Source organism: Petromyzon marinus, chromosome 6, assembly GCF_048934315.1.
Source record: "Petromyzon marinus isolate PM22_M1 ecotype Great Lakes invasive population chromosome 6, UKy_Petmar_22M1.pri1.0, whole genome shotgun sequence".
In the NCBI taxonomy this organism is placed as follows: domain Eukaryota; kingdom Metazoa; phylum Chordata; class Hyperoartia; order Petromyzontiformes; family Petromyzontidae; genus Petromyzon; species Petromyzon marinus.
The window spans coordinates 16,103,180-16,120,971 of record NC_133672.1 but is presented as its reverse complement, the minus strand read 5'-3'; the positions used below and the strand labels follow the sequence as shown (position 1 = coordinate 16,120,971).

The window sequence follows — 17,792 nt, the reverse complement described above, 5'->3', positions numbered from 1 at the left end:
TCTTGTGGTATTCTCTTGACTGTATTTTTACACAAAGAGGCGCTGCACTTTCAACATTTTAAAATACCTGTGCCATCATTTTGTGAGAAAAGAACAAATGAACAGGTTTTGTAAAAAAAAAACCCCACCTAGACCTGTGTTTTGAGGCTGTGCAAAATATACGGTGAGATTCAAGTGGTGTCACTGTTGAGGTGTCAACTTTTGAGGGACATTCAATACAGTGCAATTATCATGCGTTTACATTTGAAGGCTTTTAAAATCACAATAACGTCGTCATCACTGTTGTTGGACAACCGTTGCTGGACACATCGTAGGTGCGTGTCTTCAATACACGAGATATATTATTTGCGGTTTGCAGCATGAAGAGTTCATCTGTATTGTTTCCCTCCGGCGTACCACTGCACTTCGTGAAATGTTGCCGTAAAAAAAATAATTATGATGCAGTCACATTTGAAGAGGGGAGGAAGTGAGAGCCCAAGATAAATTGTTGTATCCGAGTACTGCTGCTATGAAACAAGGAGCGCATTGTTGACGTTTTCGCCTGGCAACATGCAGACAGTGGAGGCAGTATGCGTAGATCACGCACACAATTCCAATTTGTAACTACGAATCCATTCTCAATGGTAGAAATATCTTTACTGCTGTTCCTTCTGTTGACACTAATGAAAAGGGAGCCGTGTCATTGGTACGGCATGTTCATAATAGGACGTTTAAATACGGAACGCTTGCAGGATGTTTAGATTCTCGTGAAAACCAGCGTGGGTTTTGTGTTCACGCTAACTGTGATGGATGAGGAGGAACTACTCTGGGAAGTTGTTTTGGCATCACCTTTAGGCGATACACAGGTGCTTCTCATAGCCAATACATTCTGCAAATGATGGCGCTGGCAATGAGCAAAGCAAGTCTCGTCTGCACCGGGCACGTGGTTACGATACATTGGTTTGGCTGATCTTTTAATGTACACATTGATGCGTTATAAATATTACATTACATTAAGAAATATATTTTTTATTGCATGTATTTGTTACCGCGGTGTAAAAATACATCCATAATGCAGGTTTTTTTGGTTAGATCGCGGAAATATATAAATGTGTCGTTAAACCCGCCACAGCCAATTAGTAAGGGTTACATAAACAAAACATGACAATTACTAGTTCAGCACACTGGTGTGTTGGAGAGTAAACCCACAACATTTACAATTCAAGTAAAATACAGTTTGCTACGTGGTTGTTTTAGTGCATTTCATAACTTTGTCCTCGACAAAAATGGATTAAGTATCGCTGTACACGAATGTCACTAGCCCTGTACAGCGCTTTTGCTTGGCAACTGCACACCGTCAATGAAAGTAAGCTCCGGAAATCAGTGCATTGTCCTGAACAAAACGAAGACTCAATCCTCGCTCTTTTACGTCTGCAGAAATTGTGCAATCGAAATGACTCGCAGAATCACCAACGAGAAAACACTGTTTGCCTTCATTCTTTTCAAAACTGGGTTATCTCCTGGCCATCACTTTCATAGGCATGCTTATTTAAAAAAAAAAGTTAGACCAGGAAACTAGCAGCTTGAGTTTGCAGTGCTTGTTCTGACACGACTTTAACTGTAATATGTTAAATATACTCGCCCTTAAATCTTGACTTATAGCTTTCGTGACTACAGGAATTCATATTCTTGGGTATTTCGGTAAAGTCACGTAGGTTCAAAGAAAATAAAAAAAACTACAATGTTTCGATCGCAAAACAAGCGTTCGTCATCAAGAAAAAATAAGTATTTTTTGGTTTTTATTTTATTTGAACCTATCTACGTGACTTTATCGAAAGACCCAAGAATATATAGTCGCCTTTGTCTTTAAAATTGTACCCATTGAAGACTCTTAATTAACTTTTCAGGTTATAACTGGGCCATGCAAGGAGGCGAGTCTGGCAGGGTGTTGCACGGTTTGGTTTGCAGAATCACCATAGTACAGCACTGTCATTTTCATAATCTCATTCTTGTGCTCCATTATATGTAAAGCTGACAATTTGGGGGTATGGATAATTGCGGGATGTCCTTTCAGAAGACCTCTGCCGAGTACCTTAATGGGCTCGATGAGAAGGGAGGTGCTGCCCTCTATTGAAGGAAGTACGTGTTCTCTTGCAGCCTCGGTATGCGGGATGACTGATAAATAATTTAACGCAAAGAAACGAATACATCCCAGTTAAATCAACTTATTTTAATTCAGGAAATTAAGAGTCTCGCCAGCTTGGTCACCCAACAGCGTGCTTGCTATTTATGAGCATTGCTCAATGGTCAGGGTGTGTGAGGAGCCTGTGGCACGTTCTGGCCAGCAGGCAATTCAGCATCACTTTAAAACTTTTACTAAACAATTTATTTTATTTTATTTGACCAGGTAAGGCCCACTGAGCTCCATAGCTCTTTTCAGAAGTGACATGGCCACAAATGATAGCTCACCGAAGTGGCTAATCATGTGGACATTTATGGCAGCCAGAAACAAAGCAGCCAAAATACACTCGAAATGCAACGGAGGAGACACTGAACCCACTCCTTACGTGCTCCTGGCATGCTGGACTGAGTGAGGTCTCTATTAGTCGCCACTAGAACCATTCACATGAAAGCGGTGCCTCGTAGTTTGAATTCTACAACAACCGCATCAGTAGCCAAATGCAAATGCGATTTCTCGTGATCGAAGGCCTTCAACTTGTACTCACTCGTATTGGTTTCTTTAGCTGAAGTGCAGTGGCTGCTGGTGTGTGTGTGGTCAGGGTTGACGAAGCTGTTTTCTACCCAATGTGAGCCTACACACCCGTGTCGTGTTTGCGCGTTCATTTTGTGTGGCCTTGTGTTTTTCGTAGCCTTTAAAGCATATCTATGACCATTCAGAAAAAAAAGCATTACAACAATGAACAATGTCATTAAGGCTGTGTAAACTGGTTTTGCTAAACAAGGGGCATGATGTCTTATACCATCAAGGGCAGAAACACTTCTGTAAATCGAGCAGGGCCACTAAATAATTCAACCAGTATTGTGCAGTAATGCATCCCATTAGTATTGCCTTACCTCCTATAGGGAGTAACGGTGACCTAAATGCTCTAGGATCTCGGAAAAACCTTCGCTCGACAGTGGGTGCTGGAATGCACAGGGCATTGTTGATCTTGCTGCTGCACTAGATTGTGGTGACATCTTTGAATGGCCCTTGAAATCTCTTTCCCCAAAAAGTGATTTTATGTGTGGATGTTGTTCGTAACCTTATTCACCTGTGACTGTTAATGCTTAGTTACGTTTTAATGTTGGCCCATTGATGAACATAAACTATATTATTTAGCATTTGATTAATAATTGACTGGCAATTACCTCGTAAACTCTAGTGAACTTCATGGAAGTTACAGTCAGGTTATTAGAGTTGGATCTAGTCAAATTACAGTCGACTGTAGTACAAATTTGAATGAAATGTTTTAGTATTTTAAGAATTTACATTTTAATACTGCACAGTTTCTGAGTAAACTACAACATCGTTCTCAAAACATGACATGCCACATTCATCTTTGGAATCATTATCTTGGCAATTAATGTTTTCAAATATTCAAACAGTTGTTCTTTCATTGCCTGTATATAACAGTAGGTATTTAGTTAAATGTGATCGGAGGTAAATATCCTTGGAGGAAATATAATTTGCTGCATTATATCGCAAATGGAACAGTGGCGAGGGTATATATGTATCTATTTACAATATGCAGCAGTCAAATTTCGTAAGCGATAACAAGCGCGAGAATAAATTATGCAATTCAGAAGCGTTGGAATTTAGAATTCATTTTATACATAACAAACATTTAAGAAAATATTTTTTTTTATTGTTTTCAAAACAAGTGCATTATATCTGTGAGATCAAAAAGCGACTGAACTCCATTGCCATTTGGAAGAAAAGCTTGCGGGCACTGGGGCTGCGCTTTGAAAGAGCTGTGCGCTACGGAATCCCTTGGCTTTGTAGGTAAAGAGCACGCAGGGCTGCAGTTTTATGGCTCTAAAATCTCGTCCCTAGGGGCATCCATCAACTGGGACAATCATTTGGAGGGTTTCTCCTGAAAAATTCCTTTACTTCTGACCAATCAGACTTTAAAAAAAAATTGTAAGGTTAGTGGCTGCTGTGTATGGAAGTTCAAAGAAAATTTATGATTTGCAGCTGTTGAATAACTGTTTGGCATCGTTCACATTGGCTGATTGTTTTAAATGTGTGTACAAATCTATGGATCGTAAAAAAATGTACTATGTGTTTGTATATAAACATATAGAGTACTGTACTGTGTTCGTTAATATAGAAAATTGTAAAAAAAGGTTTTAGGAATAGGATAGTCAACTTAACCTCAGGGGAAGACCCTGCTATTCCAAATGGTCAATAGAAACGGCATATACGTGACACCAGTGCACCATAATCACATTATAAACAAAAAACATATGCACGATGCTTAAAAGTATGCCTCTCGTTTAATAAAAAATAATCGATTTTATAGCATCTACAGTACATACAAAACGATCTCAATACATTTGTTTAATTCAACTTGTTTAATGTATATTTAGTATTTTTACACACTCCATTCTCCATGCCTATATACTGAAAAGGCAGCTTGGAATCTGATGGTTTCATATCTCTGAAGCTGCATGCGTTTGTAATTTTCTCTGCTTGTGTTGGGATTCGAAAACACGAGGCCAGATGCAACACTGGGTGCACGTGACACAAGATGAGTGGTTGCGCTCCTTTCATCTGGAGCGCAGCCACCAACCCAGCACTGGGCCACAGGGCATAGTGCCACACCACCACACACTTCAAATTAATACATTGGCGGTACACCGGTGCACAGGTATTAAAGAAAATCGCAATAATTACTTATTTTTATTTTCCCCACGATTCGCAACCCCGATCAGAAAATATTGCGGGGTGCGTGAAAATCAGTTATCGTGATCTCGAAGCAGTCGGAAGACGAATGTTATGTGCAGCTGAACACAAAGCTTCACAGTCTGTTGCAGTACAGCAGCACCCAGCCTGATGACGATTGGCTGCTCTGTGTTTTGACTCGTGCCCTATACATGAACAATTCTGCCTATATTAGAAAACCTTGTCCTTAAGTAGCATTTGGTGTTTCACGAGAGATTTCTAGTTTGACCTCGTTGCCATTTCAATAACCCTAACCTAACGATCACAATGCTCTACTTGCCATACTATCCATCGGCGGTTCAAGATGACAACGAATACGATGTCACAATCTCCATTTATGGCTTTATTTTGGTGGTTTCTAAAAGTTTTTTGGTTTGGCCATGTTTTTGTTTATTATAGTACGGAGTTAGACTGATGGCCTTAATCTAAGTTTTCTTGTTGTTGTTGTTTGACTTGCATCCCACTGAGATTTTTGCACACAGCGTTGGTGTGCGGTGCTATTTCATGAATATTTTGATGTTTTTTCCTGGATTTTTACTTTGCACATGCACAAAGTCACTTTAAGATGTTTTCTTGTTCATGTTTTTTTGTTTGTTGCGGTTGCACCCGATTCAAGAGCCGAATGGCTCACAGGGCTATACCAAATAAATGAAACTATGAAAATGAAGGCAACGTCGGCAAGCTGCTGCTGCTGTTGCTCCAGGTGCTCGAACCTCCTGGTCAGCCCATAAAATCGCGTGCCACGGACCCAAATCAATGGGTCAATATTGACTTTTTTTTGGTTTTAGCAAGTTTCGGTAAACTTAATAAACATTCAGATCGCGTCAAACTTGGCAACAGAGTCAATTAAAGACTGATACACAGATTTTCTGATTAAAAGTTAGATTTTAGACTGTTTTATGAGGACCGGTGTGTTATGCTGCACCGGTGTACCGCCAATAAGTCCACATACACATGGAGTTGCACGACCTATAAACCGTGAAGAGTACGTGTTGAACCCAGTTGCCTTACAACGTCTGTTAAGACATTGGCTTTGCTACCGTTTAATTGGTCGAGATGCTGTGGTGTTGCTTGTAGTGACGAATTATGAGCTGTTAAATCAGCTGATCTTTTCAGGCAGTGGGCGAGAGCTTCGCAGAGACACCGGAGATAGCCTTTGGCGAGCAACCCTCGTTGCGTCAATGGGAAACCGACAGAACGGGGAGTTTCTGCGGCAGGAAATTGACCCCATCGTCGGCAACATTGCATGCTGCTCATGTTGTCCGTATTGACAGAATCAATGGTGTTGTTTATCGCTTCAGCCTTTGGGGGGGGGGGGGGCGGGGTAGGGAGATGGAAGTGTGCCGATGGTTTATTTTGTTTGACAGCAATTGACGTGTCTTACTGAATAAGGGAGGTGTAGGACAGAGCTCTTCCTGCCCCCAACATCAGCCTAAATAGCCAATAAAGGCAGCCTGGTCAGTGCAGCCCTGCACATCCCACCCCACGCAGGTCACAAATAAGCCATGACCACTACATTCATCACGCAAAGTGAATCCAATATTTACCGTTCAATGTATCAGTAGTACGGTAGGTCAGTGCCGGATTATCCAAGTAGCAAAAGCAGCAAATGCTACGGGCCCCGCACTTTCAAGGGCCCCGCGCTAAATGCTTTCGAGCTATCAATTCCGGTTCAGTGATTCTGCACTTGCTTTATTACTATAGTACTATACCGCCTTCAACTTTGATGACCGACTGGGTGTTTAAGGTTAGCGATTTGTCGTATTATCTGGCTGTACAGCAAATGAAAAAATACAATTACTTCACTATTCAAGTTAACAATTAGTGTTTTTATATGAACGTTTTTTTATAACATATGCTACATGCCCCGCACTGGCTTAATCCGGCACTGCGGTAAGTATTAAGTCATTCATAGCATGGTATGCCACATTTTCCTTACGACAGAAAGTAATGTGTAAATATAGATACATAGACAATGAGTCAGCCATAGACAATAATATTTTGATTTGTTTTACAGTGTTGCTTAAATGTGTTTGAATACCACACAGTATTTTCATATTTGGTGCTGTTAACATTCTCACAGAGCAAACATTCGAAATGGATCATTCAGCTGATGAAGGCTGGCAGAAGTGTTTTGGTTTCTTGGTTCTTTTAAATAAATATTTGTGGTTAAGCACAAGCACTGTCGAGGCATCGGGAGAGTATTCACTGCATGATATGTGCACTGTAGGGTCAACACCATAGTGCCCATCGAGAAACACGTGTGTGTTGGTGTACATAATGCATAGGATGATACCATTTACTGTATTTAATGGGTACAATCAAGTGAATGTCTCGTAACGTTTAGCAAACGTGGGATTTCTTGAAAGCGATATTTGTATCCGAGTGCTGCAGGTGACCTATGCTACAATGCATTAAAACATTTACAAGTCGTTTGCACACAATGCCTAACACATGGGATTATTTAATTGAGTAAAAACAATTTACCATTGGCAAATATTATTCAAGAAAAGTGCTCCACTGTGTCATTAAAACAGCGCAAGTTCTTTGAGAACATTTGTTGTTCTTTGTTTTTAAAAATAAAAAAAACACATTGGAGCCATGCCCTTGTAGCAGTCTGGTGCGATCTCCACTTCGACTCCCCACAATTATTAGCCAGAGCTATACCAGGGCTGGGCCTGGCGTCGCTACTTCCTCAGTAGCCAGCGGCAACGGCTTTTTGTTTCATCTGCTCGATGTGACTTTAACGAGCTGCGGCGGGGGGGGGGGGCGCGGTCGAAAGTCTCATTTGTGCTGAGCACGTGTAGCAGCGGTGGGGCTGCCGCTGTGTCACAACAACGCAGTCGTTTCTAGATTTAAAGCTTTCGTGACTGCAAGGATCCATACTCTTTGGTTCTATTGGGTAAAGTCACGTAGGTAAAAAAGATGATTTTTGTTATTTTTTTATTTTTTTTACCTACGTGACTTTACCCAATAGAACCAAAGAGAACGCAGTCGTTCACGGTCGACGGAGAAGGCGCATCAACGACGACGGCGGTAGCGGCGGCGGCGGCAACATCAGGGCTAAGGAGGTGCCGCGCCAAGAGTGACCGGTGAACATCCGAAGACAAAAGAACCCAGGGAACGCGCCCTTTAGCGCCGGCTGCAGAGAGCACTTGACACGAGAAACCCCTCGAGGGTCGGAGAGCGGCTTCACTCAAGTTCAATGGCGCATTGGCAAAGCGACAGGATCATAGAAAGAGGCCTGTACGGCAGCACAGCACCGAGTTGTAATATTGCAAAGCATGAGCAAAATAACAAACAACAGCATCAGCGGCGTGTTATGGTGACATTGACAAACACGGCAGCAATCTACACGCCAGAAAGTGGCTTAATTATTGTTGTGTTTTCATTGTCTTTATTTTTATTTCAAAACTTAATCGTTTAATGCAGTGGGTTTTAACCTGGGGTGCCCTTCATGGGAGTGCGAGACACGTGGCACAGATTGTTTTAGAAGGTAAATCATCGAAACACAAATTAAACACGGGCACGTAAGTACAACTACTTTGTTTCATCAAACTGATGTATTTACTAACATTTTTTTTTTACGATTGAGAACCAAAGGGGTGCAAGGCTGCAGTCAAGGTTAAGAACCACTGGTTTGATGGATCATTAAAACACAAATGCATGAGTCTCAAATAAAATGTATTATGTTTTATTTTTATTATTTTATTTCTATTCTACGTGACTTTACCGAAAGAACCAAGAAGATGAATCCCTGCAGTCACGAAAGCTTTAAATCAAAATTTAAACGCATAAGTGTCACGATACGTATAAAATATAACTTTATTTTAACTTGCACTGGCTTCCAAGCTCTTCTTCGAGGAGAAACAGCTCCTTACAAAGGTATCAAAGGCACCACGGCACAAAACATTTGATTCTACAAAAAAATAGAGGATTTATTTTTTAACATCGCATTGCATAAAATGTGCACAGCATAAATGCACTCAGCCCTGGATCGATAATATCGCTTCACGAGCACATCACGTCATTTTCAAATAACAAGGGCGTTTTATTTAAATGATTGCATTGTAAAACTCTATTGTCAAATACATCGAAAAAAGTTCCAATGGAATTTTAATTTCCTTCGAAAAAGTCTCAAATAATGTGCTGTTAAAACAACGCCATATGCTAAGTAAAAAGAGCATACAGTTTCTCGTAAAATTGAATACTGAATAAAATATCAGATAAAAAAAAAACGTTACAATATAACATTTTCAGATGTCAAAGTAAAACCTTGAAACTCCAACAGCTCTTGTACATATATCAATGTCAAGTCATGTAGAAGCACAACACATACACCATATTTTAAATATTCAGATTTAAATGTTTAATTTGTAAAAATGAAACTCACACAGGCTATTACCAAGGGTTTAATAAAAATGATATGAGCTCTATGCATCGTCTTCTTTTCCCGGGTTTAAATCAACCTTTGATGAACTTCTCATCTTTTAGAGCGTTTTAAAAGCCGAGCATTCACTGCTCACGGTGCAGGCATCGAATCTTGTTAAATACTGTGATCGGCTTGAGAAGCTTCAACTCCAGCTTAGCGCTACTCGGATTGTCAAAAAATTGCCACCTCCTACAGCGTCTGCACTTGTCCGTCTTCCGCCGACAATCCTTGGCGCGGACGTGGGCCAACTCACGTGATGGTGCAGCAGCGGCAACGCGTCGAGCGCTTGCATTTTTTCCTCTGCAGAATGGTCAGGATGGCCTCGTCAAACACAGCCTTGAGCCCCTTCTGAGTGAGCGCCGAGCACTCCAAGTAGCAGTGCGCACCTATCTGAAGGATGAAATTAGGCAAGAGTTAGGCTGCAATCATCCCCGTTAACTGCCTCAAGGCAGCGGTGGAAAATCCACATTCCTGTGGCAGGGGGATGAATTTATCCATACGACAGCCACTGCTGCCTTCCCATCGAGTGGTGAGATGAACCAAGGGGTGAATGCAATCATTTTTACATGACCCTTAAAATGGAATCAAACTACATCCGCAATGAGAGCGCGATATCGATCCCTACCGTATCCCCCACATCACTGGGCGGCAGTGTTGCGCGGTGAAGGGCACGGTAATGCCTCTTGAGATTGTATCATTTCCCAGCACATAAGCGTCCTCTGTGCGCCTACCTGCTTTGCGAGCTTCACTCCTTGTTGGTGAGTCATGGGCTTCTCCTTCAGCTCTTTTAGTCTCATGAGGGTTTTGGTTGCATCTCGCAGATCAATCTGAAGGCATCGTTTACAGACAAAACAACGGCCATGTGAAACGCTGTATAGATATGGATTATACCAAATTGTAAAGAGTGCTTCTGATTTGCACCGAAAAAATCAGTTAACCATTAAACACATTTACAAACAAACGTTAGATATGCACATACATTTGTATGGTCTTAATTCACTTAAGGCTAATCACTCTTTTTCGGAAACATGCAGTTGTAGCGGTGTATAATTATGGACACAATTCCCATTTTTTCCCTGGTCGGCAGGTTAGTACGTGAGCAGGCCGGCTTTGTGTGGTGAGCTGCACTCGAGAGCTTTGTCTCTGCGTTTCGTTGGCTTTGTGCCCAGGACTTGCCTGCGTGCCGACCAGGAGGTAGGGCACATCGGGACAGCAGGCCCTCAGCTCTGGGACCCACTCCTCCTTGACGTTGTGGTAGGAGGCCGGGTTCACCACTGAGAAGCAGATCATGAACATGTCCGTGTTCGGGTACGAGAGAGGCCGGAGCTGGTGATAGTCCTCCTGCACGCGGAGACCACGAAGGAAGTGTGGGTTATGAACTGTCTGGTGCCTTGTGTTTTAATTTTGTTAGGACGTGTACTCCAGCAAAGGTCAAGGTGCAGCCCTGCAATTGCTTGCTCATGCCACTGCTGGAAGAAGAAAGGACTCTAGTAGGGGGAGCTTTAGTTGAGCACCTCCCTTAATGGTTTGTGGCATACTCTTCCGTGCTGGGCTGACGTCTTGAAAGAGGTGAGAGTATTCACGACTTACCCTAGCACATATGCCCTGTTAATCGACTAACTCTGCAACAATCAGTAGCATTCAAATGATTTTGATTGTTACAAAAACATACATAACGTTTACAAATGGAATACAGAATGTGTCCACCATATGTCTCAGAATTGCCATGCAGTATGAGTGTGTTATATTCGAAGATTTCGTGTTTGCAGGAATTACTCTTTGGTTATTTCGGTAAAGTCACGTAGAAATAAATTTAATTAAAAGAATAATAATTATTAGAAAAAAATTAAATAACAATTATTATAAAATTTCTTTAAATAATTATTATTTAATTTAATTTCTTTTTCCGTGATTTGACCGAAAGAACCAAAGAGTATGAGTTTGTTGTTTGTATTTTATATTTCAATTTCCTATAATATGGAATAAAAGTTCACACATTGAAAGTTTTAACAGTGAAAGCAGTAGCAACGTATATATGTATATATAGCCATTAAAATGTTAAATTATACCTGTCTCTACGGATATTTATTTCAAAATAATGAATCATGCCTGCACATGTATTAATTCCTGCCAATATTCCTTGTGCGAAAATGGCATTTGGCATTTTGCAAATGGCATAGCACCATATAGCAAAATACCTCCGCGGCAAATATTAACGTCCGGGTTTGCAAATATTTTACAGATGAAAAACAAATCTGGGAGTTTTTTGTTTGTTAACGGGTGGTGGACGACAGTGGGAGGGGGGTGGCTGGCGGGCGGTGCGGCACATGGGCATGCGGTCTAGGGGCCGTGCGTAATTGGCCGGGGCCCTCTCTCGTCCGTGCCAAGCTATGAATAGCACACATTGTGTCTGCCGCCGCCACGTCACACGCTCCTCTCGGGAAGTCGAGCGAGCAGCGGAGGAATTCCGGCACCCCCACCCCCTCCTCCTCCTCCTCTCTCTCTCTCGCTCTCTCACCCCCAGTGCAGTTCGCGGTGCGGCGTATTGAGACCGGCAACTCCTCGAGGAGCCCGATGCGAGTAATCTGCAGTACCCACCTGTCCCGCCGTGTCATAGAGACCCAGGAGATAGCAACTTCCACCAACTTTCACATTCACTGCGGAGAGAAACGCGATCTTTACAATGCAGTAGTGAAGGCGATTTGCATCGATGAGCAGTGACAGATGCCTCTGTGCCCTCGTCTTTCACGCGGTCTTACGTGCGTTTGTAAATAACCAAATGAATATCCATCAATTCTAATTTCATCGACAGGTCTTCTTGTGAGCATTGCGGTGTGAGAATCATCATAAACGGCCTCCGATAGATGATCGACGGTCGATCGGGACGCGAGATTATTTTGGTTATAGCGAGCAGTGCCCTTTTCAATATTTTAATCCTCGATTCGCCAATCGGTCACCCGTGGCAAGTGAGCGTGAGTTGGCACTCTGGGTGTAATTGCTATTGGTGCATGGAGCAATGTGTGACGGTATAGCAATGACGGCTCATCTCTCCGCTGGGGAGAGGAATGCGGCGACAGGGGCGAGGGACAGCTGCCCAGGAATCTCGCACGGCACGATGCTCCAAACGCAATAAAAGATTGCCATTTTGGAAACAAAAAAGTGCCACTTTATAAGTCCTGTATACAACTGTACTTTCTTAATATTCTGGAAAATCGCCAGATGATGCTGGATGTAATTACCAGCGAAACGTCGTACTCAAATAATAAATGTTGTGGATTTACTCTCCAACACCAGTGGGCTGAAGTAGTAACTATTTGGCGTTTTGCTTACGTGACTAATCCATTACTAATTGGCTGTGTCGGATGGTGGAGGGTTACGACACATTTATACTTACGTGATCTAACCCAAAAAAAACTTTATTATGAATAATTTTGGTCGCGAAATCCTACGTGTTAAAGCGAACTAACTGCCTTTTCTGTTTTGTTTAACGCTTTCGCAGGCGTGACGGGTTGTCAAGGGCGCGATCATTTGTAAATATGTATTCGGTGTAGAAATTGCCATTGGGCTCGAAAGTGGGAGCAGAACGAAGTGTGAGCTCCCTGGTGATTCTATGAATCACATCAAAGAGTGGGTGTCCATTATAATATTGCATTGGAGGATCTTTTTCATGTAAATCCTCTTGTGTAATCTAATCTATTCGAGTCAATTCGTGATTATTCGCGTTCAATATATGTGTACGACACCATTAGTCAGGCCAATGTAGAACACAAATACGTTGGAATCCCCTTTGAATTGGAGAAACAGCAATATTTTTTTTGTTCATTTCAGCAATTAACATAAAGCTGTCGCTGCACATCGGCCGAATGTATTCCCGTGTCGCCCTCTCGTCTGCATTGAGGGGAGCACACACGACGGCTGTGTGCTCCCGTGCCTGTAATGTCTCGCGTGTACCTGCTTGTGCCCTATATTTTATCTCGTCTCTGCTGTATGTGCCGCTTGTTTTGTACTATCTTGTGCACTGTTCTGTCTGCCGTGATTACTTTCACGTCTGGTGCTGTCTTCTTTGCATTATCTCGTCTGTCCTCTTTTTTTAACTTTTCGTTCATCAATATTTTTATTTATTTATCTCGTGTTGTACGTCTCATTCTGTCTCCATCACCTTGCGAACCTCTCTGTGCTGTGTCAGGCAGGTCATTAGCGTGTAATTAACATATTCTTAGTGTTGCGAGTCATTATTTACATGATTTGGTGATGTTACGTGGCGCAGAAGCACAATTAATACAAACAACATTAAGTCGCCACATTCATCACTAATACTGCCTTTAAAATGATACATAATAGGTGACGTTTCGGGCAATGGCCCTCCTTTTGTATGCTATGAAGGGGCAGTCACATGAAACGTCGCTTATGATATGTATACATATATTTATTTAAGGCAATGTTGTTAACGAATGTGTTGAGTTTATAATATATTATTATTTGTATAATTTGATGACGATTTTACCGGGAGGTGTGGTGCTATTCGAGGAGTGAGACTCAGCAAAACGTTGAGCAACAAAGTGTTAAATGAAACTGTGGCTGACATATGTTTAGCAATTAAAAATACCATTATATACATTGTTTATAATATTTATTTTAGGGATATATAGTGTGCTAAAGAGCTTAAGGTATGTAATTTTCATCTGTGGTAAATCTGATTTATGAGGGAAGGTAACGATACATTAAAAGTTATTTACCGTAATGGATTTTAATTTAGAAACGACGTTTCTGATTTTGTGTGTGTAGGAAACATGAGGGAAACCATTAATTAGATCAGTGTGTTCAATATCTACAAATAATCCCGGTTAGACTTGAATGACATCATCCATAGAAAAAGAAATCAACACACCCGTTAACAACAATGCCTAAATAGAAAATATATACAATTTGCGACGTTTCAGGCAATGATCCTTCCGTCCTTCTTCATAGCACATCTATAGAATGTTGTTCCGACCAAATCTTTATACACCATTTCCATTTGTAATGTACTTAATCCCATAAATCATGATATACACACAATCACGTTACGCAATATCCCGGGGTTGGTAGGGCTCATTTGATGACAGTATTACCATCACATTTACATGTATAATGCTGGGTTTTTTTTTAAATACCAAGCGTAAGGACGGGATGGACAAGATCGTACAATCCACAATGATGACGATGCTGCAGTCACGGTAACTAAGAACATACTGCACAACAACTACATTTTTGTTTAAAACGCGTGCATCAACCAATCACAATGGGACCACTCAGGCGTGGTGAGGACACCGCGTGTCCGCGAGGACCTTGAGGTGACGACACGTCGTGCTCGGGACTCCCCCTGGGAGGACACGAAGCCACCAGACCCAAATTCAAGAGACTGCGGACGATTTAAGCGCATCGACAGCGCGCTCGTCGTGCAGGTCGCGCGTGGCCGCGCGAACGCCACGGCAGCTCGGGTGATGACGACGTGGACCAGGCGATTCTACGTGGACGACTGCACAATGGGACAGGTGACTATACACAGGGGCTGGTGATTTTGGGGCTTTTGGGAGATTCCTATCGACCAGACGACCATTCCGCACGGGCGAGGTGATCGTCCCCAAGTGCCAGGCTTGGAGGCCGTGGAAGTGGCCGTACCTGCGTAGTGGTCGAACACGGTTGGCACGTACTGTTCCGGGAAGGCGTCGTTGGCGTAGCTCATGATGAGGCACGTCTTGCCCACGGCCCCGTCTCCCACCACCACGCACTTGAGCAGCTCGGGCGAGCGTTGAGCGACCCCCGTGGACCCTGCCTCGACGATTCCCCCGCCCGGGCCCCCATCGCCCTCGTCCGACTGTCGGAGGCGGATGAGGCTGCGCGCGTCCGCCCTCCTCGCCATTGACCTCCCCACCCACCCCCCAGCGTGCGGGGGGGGGGGGCGCGCTCCGGACCAAGCCGAACCGAAGTGGGTCGGGACGCGATTGCACTCGGCGGTTCCAACCTTTCCCGCCGGGCTTCTCTCTCCACGCGGGGGGGGGGGGGGGATGGGGGACCTTGGGCGGGAGGGAGCGCGGTGGATTTCGGCGACTTTTTACGCAGTGCGCGGTTTGTCCCCGCACGGGACTCCGCGCTCGCCGAGCGCCGAGACCCGCTGCCCCTCCAGGCGCATCATCGTGATAGCTGCGTTCTCGCCGGGTGTCGAGGAGCGCCGAGAGCCCGCGGGGTGAGCAGAGCGAGGGGGACTCTCGCTTGGAGTGCGGCTGGGTTCGGGGAGGGGGTGGCACCCGCTCCGCCAGGAGAGTAAAGAGCCTCCAGCTGTGGATGCCAGACGGCGCTCTCGTCGGGGTATTGGGGAAAGGATCTCGCTCTCTCGCTCTCTCGCTCGGTGTGGGAGAGAGAAGGATCCCGTCTCGCTCGCTCGCTCGCTCACCGCAGGAAGCCGAATTGCCCAGCCCCAAGCGAGGAGGAGCAACAGGGGGAGGCCGTGACCCCGCGAGTCGCGGAACGGCGCCACAGCCGCGCCCGGACACAGCTACCCCCTCTCATGCCCCTCCCTGCCCCCCCCCCCCATCATCCTCCTCTCTACTGCCTGCTCCTGCGCTCCTGCCTGCACCATTTCCTCCGACTGCTTCTTGCTCCCTCCTCGCGACTGCCCGTGTAGCTCCCTCCCGTGAGGCAAGGCAAGTTCAACGGTGCCAACCGCGCCGGGCAATACGTCAGAACGATAACAACGAACAGGCAGAGAAGGTGCGCGTCATGGTGGCTCATCGGTTCGCTAACCTCTTCATTCATCGAGGTGACAACCCACGGATGTGGCCATTCTCTTTCGCGAGGGAGACCTGTGACAACAGGGGGAGGGTGGGGGGGGAGCAGTAAAAGGGCATTTCTGCAGCTTTTCTTTCCCGCTGTGAAATGGACAAGTGTAACAACATTGACGTCTATTCATATTCTTAGCTCTTTCGGTAAAGTCACGTTGAAGGTAAACAATAAAATAATAAAATATATATAAAACAATAACAAATTTCTCACGACGTTTCGACCATAACACAAACCGACACACCTGATGACGACCGTTTGTGTTATGGTCGAAACGTCGTGAGAATGTTTTGTTGTTTTATATATATTTTATTATTTTATTGTTTCCCTTCAACGTGACTTTACCGAAAGAGCTAAGAATATGAATAACTGCAGTCACGAAAGCTTTAAATCAAAATTTAACATTGACGTGTGTTGGCGGGAGGGCTCTAGCCCAGTGCTTCTTAACCTTCACTGCAGCCTGCACCCCCCTCTGCTTCTCAGAAAGGGCATCTCGTCCATAAATGACGTCACGCGATTTTGGACGATTTTTGACCCCCCTCCTCGTCACACGGCGTCACAAAAAGTCAGACCCCCCCTCAAATATGACGTCACAAAGCTCTGCCCCCCCCCCCCCCACAAAAGCATATTTCCATTTTGAAAATAATACATGCTTCAAATCGCTTTAAACTATTGTCATTGCAGTGCGTATTTAATGTGGCGCTGCACTCTGATGTTGTAGGAGTGTTGTTATAACAATTAGTATTGTTCTAACGATTCTATATTTATTAAATTTGCGCATTTTGATGTGACGTCACATTTCTCAACCCCCCCCCCCCCCTCGTCACACATCGTCACAAATGTCTGACCCCCCCCCACCCGTAGGTGCGTGACGTCATTTATGGACGGCCCATTAAGAAGAACCACTGCTCTAGCCTATAACACCCGTGCAACATTTATCGAACAGACCACTCACTGCTCCTCCCTGCAGATGAGACTCGGAGAAGCTCAAACCGTTCCGGGGGTTGGCCGCTAAAAACATTCTGCTGAAAAATATTGACACGCAAGTCTTCTCACAGGCGCACGGAAGGGGGACTTGACATTTCTACGTGGCGTATTGCCAGGAGAGTTAAGGCGAATCAGATGCCAATGTTTGTGTTTAATATTTTATTCCTTCGTATTTATTGGTGGAGAGGTTTAGGAGACTTCAGCTGAGTTGGCTGCGCTGGACCAAAAAAAACTTCCGCAAACTCAGCCCCGGGAGTGCCGTTCGAGCAGCGAGAGAAGCTCCCGACATCCTGGTCACACTCACATATACGGGAGAGACGTATCCTCTGACCAAAATGTAAAACCAGTACAGTATTTAAACTCGTCGATCAAATACAATGGAGGGAAAGCTTAAAAGTTATCGGTGAAGCATTTCGAGCCAAATGGTTGAAATGACACAAGAAGGAGGGACACGTGGATCTGAGAAAAAAACGCAAATCAGAGACGTGGTATTGACAGTAAAAAAAAATAGTAAGTGGGCTTGTGCAGAACACATCGTGGCTAGAATGTATGATGCTTCATGGACGACACAGGTGACAGAGTGGCAGTCAGCGGAGGCAACACGCTCGAGAGGATGACCACGGCGGAGAT

General features: G+C 44.0%; 1 protein-coding gene across 1 annotated transcript; it reads right to left on the bottom strand.

Annotated features, from left to right (window-relative positions):
• Positions 1-4,457: 4,457 nt before the first annotated feature.
• Positions 4,458-15,864, bottom strand: LOC116939404 (rho-related GTP-binding protein RhoQ-like). The gene is made up of 5 exons (XM_032947684.2): positions 15,018-15,864; positions 11,955-12,013; positions 10,533-10,697; positions 10,088-10,183; positions 4,458-9,746 (listed from the first exon to the last, which is right to left on the bottom strand). The coding sequence occupies exons 1-5, from the start codon at positions 15,256-15,258 to the stop codon at positions 9,606-9,608; spliced, it is 702 nt and encodes a 233-aa protein (XP_032803575.1). The 5' UTR covers positions 15,259-15,864; the 3' UTR covers positions 4,458-9,605.
• Between the last annotated feature and the right edge of the window lie 1,928 nt (positions 15,865-17,792).